Source organism: Orycteropus afer, unplaced genomic scaffold (assembly GCF_000298275.1).
Source record: "Orycteropus afer afer isolate SDZICR_OR568_19922 unplaced genomic scaffold, OryAfe1.0 scaffold00038, whole genome shotgun sequence".
Classification (NCBI taxonomy): Eukaryota; Metazoa; Chordata; class Mammalia; order Tubulidentata; family Orycteropodidae; genus Orycteropus; species Orycteropus afer.
This window is the reverse complement of record NW_006921625.1, coordinates 9,205,562-9,216,625: the sequence shown is the minus strand read 5'-3', so window position 1 is coordinate 9,216,625 and position 11,064 is coordinate 9,205,562. Positions and strand designations below refer to the sequence as shown.

General features: G+C 46.6%; 1 protein-coding gene across 1 annotated transcript in view; it reads right to left on the bottom strand.

Annotated features, from left to right (window-relative positions):
- The window catches only part of CPXM2 (carboxypeptidase X, M14 family member 2), a 124,687-nt gene that overhangs the window by 94,919 nt on the left and 18,704 nt on the right, over positions 1 to 11,064 (bottom strand). Inside the window, exon 3 of the mRNA XM_007936810.2 lies at positions 448 to 557. Within this exon, the coding sequence (XP_007935001.1) occupies positions 448 to 557 (110 nt within the window). The remainder of the gene's footprint in view (positions 1 to 447; positions 558 to 11,064) is intronic.

Sequence of the window (11,064 nt, the reverse complement as noted above, 5' to 3'; positions counted from 1 at the left end):
CCTTGTAGTTAGAAGTCAAATGCCTTAGGTACTATACCACCAGAGCTCCCAGTAAAGATTGTAGCCTGGAAAACCCTATGGGGCAGTTCTCCTCTGTTGCACAGGGTCGCTGTGAGTTGGAATCAACTCTATGGCAATGGGTTTTTTTTTTTTTTTTTTTTTGGTTTGAGTCTATTAGCATAGCTATCAACAATGCAATCAAAACCAAACCAGCTGTCATTAGAGATGGTTATGGCTCATGATGGCCCCATGTGTGTGAATCATGATGGGACTATGCCCCACAGGGCTTTCAGTGGCCATTTTTTTTTTTGCAAGTAGACCAGCAGGCCTTTCTTCCCAAGTGACTCTGGGTAGATCTGAACCACCAACTTGTCCATATGACTGTTAACTGTCTGCACCACCCGGGACTCCAGCAAAGCAATCAGACTCCTTCTATCGGGCAGGTACCTGGATGTTGAGTCTCCCGCGATGTGCACCCAGGCCGTAGCGCTTCACTGTGGATGCATGGAGCTGGAAGTCAGTGATCTTCAGAGTTTCCAGTCCAAGAGGTGGGCAACCTGAAAAACACACGCTCATGATAAACAGGACAGGTGTTGAAAGGAACATGCTCCTGACTGTCTAGCTCTGGCCACATGCTTTGCCCTGTGGCCCCCCAAACTCCCACGTGGCAGGGCAGACCTGCCTCCTGGCATCACCAGGTCACATAGTGTGTTCAGACAAGTGTCCGCTCCGGTGCCGACATTCCATCGGTGCTGTCTCCTGTTAGCATCTGCCTCCTGGTTTTTCGTTGTTCGCTTTTTTCTTTGGTTTGTTTTTGCTCTTATATTTCTTCTCTATTGCTTTCCATGCTACCATCTGAGCCTGCTTCAATGAAGTCTCCTTCCAGAACATCACAGGCAGGGAGCATAGTTGCTTAGAAACTCCAGACTAACCCCATAGTCGAGCTTTGCAAATGAATCAAGCCTGGCTGACTTTGCTTCTGGACCCTGACCTCTGCACTGTGTATCCTAACAAATAGGGAAGCCAAGTAGAAAACCCGCCATTGTCTTCTTTTCTTGGCAGAACTGGTAACTTTGAGAACAGCCACTTAAAGCAGTTTGGTCCAAGCTGCCACTGGAATAAAAACATGGGCTCTTGGACAGGCCCTTGGTGATTGTCCCAGCAAGCCCCCATCAAGCCCCTCATGTGGATAAGACCCAGGTGAGAACCCAGCCTCAGCCTCCTGCTCTGCTATTCTCACCCACTCACCCTGCCACAGGGCTGTAAAGTCTCACAATGATTCGACCCCACACACACACTTGACCTTAAAAAAAAAGAAAAACAAAAATGCTGGCAAAGAAGTAAACAAGATCTATTGCTACTAGAAGCATTAGAAAACCCTTATGTAACAGAGGGGTCCCTGGGTGGTGGTGCAAATGGTTAATGAGCTCGATACTGACTGAAAGAATACAAGTTCAAGTCCATCCAGAGGCACCTTGGAAGAAAGGCCTGGCAATCTACTTCTGAAAAATCCACCATTGGAAACCCTGTGGAGCAAAGCCATTCTATACTACGTGGGGCTGCCATGGGCCAGAGTCAACTCAATAGTAACTGGTTCATTTTCTTTTGATCAGAAGCACTTGTATCCACAGGGCTGAGGGATAATAAATTAGAATCTAGAATCCACTACTAGCTAAACCACAGGTCAACCCAAACCCACTGCCATCAAGTTGATTCTGACTAATAGCGACCCTATAGCACAGAGTAGAGCTGCCCTGTTGGGTCTCAAGGTTGTATATCTTTATGGAAATAGACTGTCTCATCTTTCTCCCATGGAGCAGCTGGTGGGTTTGAACCAGCAACCTTTTGGTTACCAGCCCAATGCTTTAACCACAGCATCCCCAGAGCTCCTGTAGGTCAACAGTCCAGGTAAGATAAGGGTATCTTCAGATGCAAGTGCTCAGCAGTTTACCACTGCCCCCCTCTGCCCCACACAATAACCACAGACCTTTGCTGAAAGAGCCACTGGAGTAACATATGAGGGACACACATACGCAGCGTGGTGAGAGCAACATGCTCTGCACAGTACCTCATCCCAGAAGAGGGCCAGAGAACACCTCCACCAGCCAACCAACTCCAACAGCAACACAGTCACAGTAAGACGTCAAAATTCCTTTCACGATCATAGAAACAATTAGGCCAAGGGACTAGAGGACCACGTGAACCTCAGCCTCCACAACCCTGAGACCAGAAGAACTGGATGGTGCCCGGTTACCACTGATGACTGCTCTGAAAGGGATCCCAATCGGAGGTCCTGGACAGAGTGGGAGAAAAATGTGGAACAAAACTCAAAATCAGAAAAAAGACCAGGCTTACTGGTCTGCTAGAGACTGGTGGAACCCCTGAGACTATGGCCCTTAGACAACCTTCAAGCCTGGCGTCGAACTCACCCTCGTGGCTCAACCTCCAGCCAAACAATAGACAGGCATATGGGGTGAACAGTGACACCAGGGAGACATGCACTGCTTAGAACAATCAACCAGATGAGATCCAAAGGGCAGCATGTGTCCAGGGGTAAATCTCCAAAGGCAGGAGGGCTCAGAAAGAAGGACGGAGGGAAACAGTAAACACAGGGAGGAAGTGGGAAGAAGGGTGTTACATTGTGGGCACTGCAACCAATGTCACAAAACAGAATGTGTAACTGTTGAGTGGAAACCCAATTGTTCTGTAAACTTGTAACCAAATCCCAATAAAAAGGTTTTTTAAAAAAAATCTCCTTTTACTTTAAATTCTCAAAGCAACGTTCAGCCCCTGTCCAAGGAGCTGTCGATCACGACATCACCTCCAAAGGAGCAGGACTTTTCTCGGTCCTTCAGAAAAACAGCCCTAGGGAAGACAGGAATGCTGCGTGTAGGATAAAGGAAAGGAGGGCCCAAGCGTTCCAACGTGCACTTTAAATATCTGTAATCGAAGTTAAAAGACCAGAGCCCCAAAGTGGTGGCCTCATCATCACCAGACATTTGTGTCCTAACTGAGCGCAGCATATCAACGAATGAGATGGCTAGTGGGCTTAAAGGGGCCTTGAAGTGAATGGGGGACTCCTGCAGAGCTCTTCACCCCGCCTCTGTTTTCTGCTAAGTTCCAGGCGCTGCTGCAGTGACACGGTAGTAATAATAATGATAACAGCTCTGGGCTTGAGCCCATCTGGCCCGCCAGCCGGCCACTGTGCGCTCAAGATAGATGAGTCCCCGGCACCCCTCCAGCATCCCATCAGGCCTTCGCTGTTTCTAAGAAGGCAATACCGTCATTCTGAGAATCATGTGGGTGAAGAGAACAGGAGAAAAGTGTGAACACACTTCAGGAAAATGTTAGTGAGACCAGAGATGGATTAGAATCTGGAGGGAAGAGATGTTGTCAGGCGTCACAGCTGACTCGCCTCTTCTCCTGAAGACAGCATGAGGCTCGAGGTACACCCCATGCTGAGCAGGGCACCGCTGACAGACCTGTGCTCCCAGCCCTGCTCCCAGGGAGCATAGGAGCCCCTGCCTCCCTTCTACCCCTCACTTAATTAAACTTATCCTTTGTCAAAACTCTCTGCAGGGCAGCCACTTCATGAAACGGATTGTGTTCTCTGGCGTGTATTAATTCACCGTCATCATCATCATTACTGTCACCATAAATCACCTGTACACACATCCGCTCTGATTCAGCACAAGAGACCGGGGGATTTCATGTCACAGATGTCCCTGTGGCCCAGGAGCCACACGGCACAGTCAGAAGATGATGTAAGTCAGCCTCCGGGTCTGAAGCACCAATCCCATATTCCCCACCCCCAATATCCCAAATCCATTGGAAGAGGCTGTCATGAAAGTTCCATTATTATTCTTAAAAGTTTGGGGACCAACAGGTGAATGTTTGAGAACCTACCATGAACCAGACTGCAGGCATTCTGTGATGTAATGGTCACAAGAGACGGGCATTTTCATCCCCATTTTACACATGAGCAAACTGAGAGAAGCTACTGTGTGTCTGAGTTAGAATATAGAAATCAAGTGTGTCATAAAATCCAGGCTGACTGGAACACTCAAGAGTGCAAAGCAGGCCCACAGTGGCCATGACGGCAGAGGGCAGGGCGGGCCATGAGGGCAGAGGGTAGGGCGGGCCATGAGGGCAGAGGGCAGGGCGGGCCATGAGGGCAGAGGGCAGGGCGGGCTCACGTTAGGCCTGGGGCTACTTGGGATGGCCACCCAAAAAAGGAGCTGGAGCTGGAGCTGGGACAGGCCTCACCAGTTGGCAGAGGGAGCTCGGAGTCAGGTCATCTGGCCCACTGTGAGTGCCTGCTGGGAAATGGAGCAAGGAATTTGTCAAGACATCCAGCACTCTGCCAAGGACAAGTTCACAGCCTTCCTGAATTTTTGCTTTCGTTGTTGCCTGCAAATTGAATAGCTCTGACTTAGGAAATTCTTTCTTTCCATCTTTCTGAACTTGGCCTTGCCTTTGATAGACGAGGGTGGAGGCAGCTTCTGGGGGTACCAAAGAATGTGTGCAGTGGCTCTTTGCTGGTTCAGGCTTCCAGAGGGGCACAGCGTCTCCCAGGGTCAACTTGGGGAAAGGAGCTGGTCTCAGCCTTATCTCCGTGCCACCACTTTGGAGCAAGCACTGACTTCTTAGAGTGCCTGACTGAACATCAAACCCTCCTGGAAGACATTTTAAAATTCATGATCCCCAGACCCCTCCCCAAGGACTGTGGACCAAGCACTAGTCTAAAGCTTCTGGGACACTTTCCTGAGCTGATCAAGTTGACTACCATGGTCTTAGGGAGTCCTGCAGACCCTGGCTGATGTCTCTCAGCTCTAAGTCTACACAGCTCAGAGCTTTCCCTTCCCAGGCCCCAGTGGATCAGACAGAGAAAACCCTCCGGGAAATCCAGTTGACCCATGGGCCAGGGCCCAGGCTATCTGAAACCACTTAGGCCTGAGTCAACCCTGGCAGCCTTTGAACTCTGAGGCTTTGCCCACTTATTTCCTTCTTGAATGTCCAGCTTGGTGGCTGTCTCATGTGGAAAATTTTTGAAGATCTCTTCCCTACCCCGCTGTGCTACTCTTATTCCTCTCACCCTACCCCCACCTCTGTCTGAGTCAATCCTCCTAAGAAAGTTCAAACCACGGTTCAAGTCCACAGGTTCCATATCCATCTCCCTGATGAGGCTGCAGATGTCTCCAGGTGTTGTCACTCACAGAGCTGCAACTATGAGTTTTCAGGATTGGATTTCTACTGTGCATTCTATGTTCCCCAAACACATGGATGGCTTTGTATCATCATCCAATATAACTGATAACTGCAGAAGACATGATGCAATCACATCTGCATCATCATGGAAAATTAATATTTTCCATTTTGTTCTTTCTATAAGGCCAAAAAAGAAAGGATCTTCAGAATAACATTTCTCAAACTCCAACCATTTGCATGTCATATTCATTTCCTAGAGCTGTCATAGCAAAGTACCATAGCAAACCAGGTGGCTTAAAACAACAGACATATATTCTGTCACAGTTCTGGAAGCCAGATGTCCACAACCAAGGTGTCAATAGTGTCCTGCTCCCACTGAAGGCTCTAGAGAGAAAACCTTCCTTCCCATTTCCAACTTCAGGGAATACCAGCAGTCTTCGGCTTGTGGAAGCATCACTTCAGTCTAGACAAGCAGTTACTATTCATTGAATTGAATGGAAATAAATTGTTGATTCTTCCTTAGTCATCTCCAACAAGGATGGAGGTGGCAACAGCGTATAAGGCATCTAGACGGCATCCTACACAAGAACGAGCACAGAGCATCAGAGCTAATGTGCAGCCAAAGCTTCATCTGAGGCAAATTCACTAGAGTGCAATCCCTCCTATCCAACAAAATCAGGATAGTAGCCTAGTTAGTTAAGCCAAAAAGCCAGCTGAAGTATGGCAACTGTATAGAGAACAAAGGTTACTAGTGGGCAGGAGGGAGAAAAAGAGAGTAATGGTGATGGAAAAATTGCATTGATTGAGGGTAGGGCTGCACAGCAAATTATTGTAATAGCTATCGATAAACTGTCCACTTGCAAAAGCTGAATTGGAAAAAGTTGTGTAATAGATATATTTGCAACAACTATTTAAAGAAAAAAAGAGTAGCTACTGAGGCTACTTATGTATAACCAAATACCTCTTGGAATTTAGTTCCTTGGTTTGGAGGTTTAAGGTCATAGTTTCATGGGGCATCCCAGTCGATTGGCCTAATAACATGCTCAGTGCTTCTGTTCTACCCCTTGGTTCATTGCATAGTGCCTGGGGTTTTAAAAGCTTGCAAGGGACTATCTAAGGCACAAGAATTGGTCTCTATCCACCTGGAACAATAAAGGAAGGAGAGTCAGGAATAGGAGGAAGATAAGAATTATGTGTCTAATTGTCTCCTTTGCCATGAGACCAGAAGAACAGGATGGTGCCCAACTACTATTACTGAACATTTTGATCAAAGATTCCATAGAAGAATCTTGATCAAAAGGGGGAAAATGCATAATAGAATTTCAAATTCTCATGGACTCTTGACTTTCTGGAGCCATGAAGGGTGGATAAATCCCTGAAACTGCTGCCCTGACGTCATCTTTGAATTTTAAACCAAAATATCCCTGAAGTCATTTTCAAACAGTACAGTTTAGTTGAACTAGTAAAAATGTCTGCCTTGAGCATCATGCACTCTGCCTGTATGGTATCAAACTAACAAAGCAATTTGAAAGATTAGACAGGAACCTTGGGGGGCAGTGAGTTGATGTCAACGAGGGAAGAAGAACTCAGAAAAGAAAGGTAAGAATGGTTGTACAACGTGAAGAACACAATTAATGTCACTAAACTGTACATGGAGAAACTGTGGAATTGGGGTATGTTCTGCTATGTACATCCTCAACCTTCAACAACAAAAAGATAAATCAATACAATTTAAAAGAAAATAAAAAGGCATTATATATGCATTCCTGAAGATATGATTTCAACCTAAAATATTAATGTGCATCCACTCATCCGTCTTCCGGTTGAAGACCATGGTGTTTTCTCTGGCAGCAGACCTGCTGACAGAGGTTCTCTGTCATCTCCTTTACACAAGAACACCCAGGAGTCATCAATATATGATGTCTTCTTATGGCTTCTATAAAGTGAGAAACTCAATGCATTCAAAGGTATTCAGATCACAGTGGGCTCTGAATGCCAAGTAAGGAAGCTTCTACAACCAATCCAAGATACAAAATAGAAGTTTTGTAAAACAGGTAAAACACAATGCAATGGTGTCCTGTCCCACATACAGTAACTTTATAGAAATAAGGCACTGAGTTTTTCCAAATCATTTTATTTCCATAGGAACAATTTCATACTAATTTTATTACTTTGTGTTACACTGAATGAAAATATATAATTAAAATGACAAGCACAACTAGAAACAAATCACAGTTGGAAATAAACATTCCTGAATTTTTAAAAGCATGAAACTCAAGTCACAAGAACAAAGAAAAAACTAATACACAGCATTCCAGCAAACATAGGACTACCCAAGAGGACTCCGCCTACCCTCAGCCTCAGACACAATGTGTCACAGGGGGATGGGAACTGTGGTCAATTCAATGAGCAAGGCAGTTCAGCGTGCTCATCTCTAAACATCAAACGAGAAAGAGCGAAATAAATACAGTAACGTTCAACTCAAGAGAGAGAAGGAAGGAAAGAGGAAAGCAGACGCAGATGAATCAATCAGAGAGAGACTGGTGAGACCCCCAAGACCATGGCCCCAAGGCACCCTTGGGCCTGGAAACAAGCTCACTCCCATGGCTTAACTGTCAGTCAAACTACAGACAGGCCTGCAAACACCAGCCAGATGGCCTCCTTAGAACAATCGACCACAGGAGATCAGAAGGGCAGCGTTTGCACAGCGAGAAAGGTAGGGAGGCAGGAATGCCTAGTACACCAGGAAAGGGTAACCACAGGGAGGAAGTGGGAGGTAAGATGTCACACTGCAAGGAATGTAACCAGTGCCACGAAACAAAATGTGCATGAACTGTTGAATGTAAAACACATCTGCTTTGTAAAATTCCACCCTAATCACAATAGAAAAGTTGTTTTTATTAAAAAAAAAAAAAAAAAGAAGAAGAAGAAAGAAAGAAAAAACAATAAAATAGTAAATGCATTTAAGAACCAATTTATGGGGTTGTTGTTGTTGTTGTTATTTGCCGTCGAGTCGGCCCCGACTCATAGCGACCCCTCCTTGGGTTTCCGAGGCAGTATCACTACGGAAGTAGGATTGCCCAACCTTGGGGTGGTGGTTAGTAATTTAAAAGAGACAAAACTGCTACAAGTCTAATCAAGGCAAAGGTGGGAAATCCAAAACCCGACAGAAGAGACAAAAAGAAGCAACACTCAGACGCAGTGCCTATTCAAAATCCACACTGAACAAAAAAGCACTGAGTGAACACACATGTGGCGCTCACTGGAAATCTTAAGCACTTGGTCTATAAAACTGCTAACTTGTGTGGAAGGTGCAGACAGACACAAGCCGTTCATAGGGGAAACAGTGCGAGGAGGCAGGGCACTGGGAGCTCTCTGCACCTTCCGCACAATGTTTCTGTGACCCTGAAAGTACTCTCAAAGATAAAGTCTATTAAAAAAACATATCAACGGAGTAGTATCTTCCTGAAAAATAAAACTGATCAAAATTAACTCAAAAGAACACAAAACCTGACAGATTAAAAGCCATGAAAGTATAGGGCAGTCAGAGTTCCTTCAAAGGAAAATGTTGGCCTCAAAGGAACTAGCAGTCTGGTTCTTGCAAACTTCCGACAATTTGATCATTCTCTGGTAGCATAGTGGCTAAAGCACTTGCCTGCTAACCAGAAGGCTGGCGGTTCAAACCCACCAGCCACTCCTCGGAAGGAAGGTTGGGCAATCCTACTTCCGTAGTGATACTGCCTCGGAAACCCAAGGAGGGGTCGCTATGAGTCGCCGACTCGACAGCACATAACAACAACAACAACATGCCCGTACACTGTCCCAGGCCCTTAAAAAGAGAGAAAGGTTTCAAATGGCTGTTACAAAGCCTGCTCAGGGTGCCCTAGTGTGGTAACATTGCTGTTGTGTGCTGTCGAGTTGACGCCAATTTACAGCAACCCCACAGGACAGGGTAGAACTGTCCCACAGAGTGTCCTAGGCTGTGTTTATGGGAGCAGATCGCCAGGTCTCTTCTCCCGCGGAGCAGCTGATGGCTCCCAACCACTGACCTTTTGGTTAGCAGCTGAGTGCTTAACCAATGAGCCAGCAGGGCTCCTTCACTGTGATAACAGTGAACACTCACTGATCACTAAGTGCTTGTTCAACTTCTCTTACTTAATACTCCCCACAATCCCGTGAGGTATGTACAACTCTTATCCTCATTTTATATTTGAGAGCACTGAGAATGAAGAGGTTAAATATGCCCAAGGTCATACAACTGGGAAGCAGCAGAACTGAACTTTGAACTCGACTCACGTTAGTTTGGCTCCAGAACAACATGAAAAACAGGGCTGCTTGTCCTTCGTATATAAAGAGCTCTTAGAAACCAACACACACATAACATCCTTATAGAAAACAGACAAAAGCCCGTAAAAGCTGCTGAAAGTGCAAGTTGGTATAAACCTTTCTAGAGGGCAGTGGTCATCCTTTGACTGGGCAAATCCACCTCTAGGGAACACACATGGAGAAAAGACTGAAGGGATAGATTCCAAAATGTTGACTGTGGTCATCTCTGGAAGATAAGACTATGGATTAGTTGTGTTTTCTTCTTTGAGTTTTTCTGTATCTTCCAAAGATTCTGCAAGTATGAGTACACTGCTTTCATAGTCAAAATGTTTAAGGAACCAGGAAAGAAATCTACTGCAGAGTAACTACTACCCCAAATAATTTTAACTCCAATCTCTTTTTAAAAAAAAAACAAATAAACTGAGGGTATGACATGGCCTAACGCGTAGAACAGGGAAGGCCTCGCCAGCTTAGCTCTCAGGAGATGAAAAGGACATCAGAGTCCACAGGAGAAAAAGCCCCAAGAGCAACGAGGAGCACCCATGTCGGCCTCTGTCACTGGGGTTGGTAGGAGCGCAGGAATCTCTCCTCTGCAAAGGGCCGAGCGTGCTCTCGGTCAATGAGGACCACACCCGGGGCCAACTGAGTGCTGCCCCACGCATGTGACAAGCACAGTCTGGCACTGTCCTCAACCTCCTGTCCAAGAAGTCCACGTGGCTCTGGTTTCAAGGCCGCCAGAGCCCGCAGCCCAGGCTGGCCTCACTCACATGGTCTTAATAAGCACACTCCATTTACAGACATGTTGACTTCAGGCAGGGGTAGTGCCCAAAACTTTAATCAAACCCAGTGAAGACCCATCACAAAGCCACTGGAAGGACAAAATCCACTCTGGATTTTAACGGAAGACCAGAAGCTTGCCTTACAAGGGGCAAGCTTCAGAGACTAAAGATTTACTATAATGGCACTTCTGAGGTGGAGTTGAAAGGGTAGCAAAAGCAAGGACAGAACCCCTTGGCTTCCCGAGCACCCATTTCCAGGGCTGCTATCCCCTCTCTCCCCTCTCACTCCCAAAGGAACAGAAGTACAGATGTGGTTATGTATCATAGCATCCAGCAGGCCAGACGCGACCACACCAGCCACTCCTCAGTCAAGACCAGGAGCCAGTGGGGAGGTGGCCCGGTGTCCTTCCTCATCAGCTATGCCAAGTGCTGAGGGGAAGACCATGGTGGCCACCCTTCAGCCAAGACCAGGAGCCAGTGGGGAGGGAGGTCCATCATCCTCATCAGCTACCCCAGGTGCTGAAGGGGAGATCCAAGCAGGTCCCAGAGACCGGGGCAGAGGCTCAAAACCATCTATGTCAATCTCCTCCTGACAGAGGCTCGGACGAAAACCAACATGTCTGTGATGAAAGGAAAGCCCCTTAAATTAAATGACAACAAGACATGGAGGGGGTCAATCCCCAGGTGTAGGCCCTGGTCTGGCTCTCAAGCCTCAGCCAGCCCAGACAGTCGGGGGAAGCACCATTGTGAG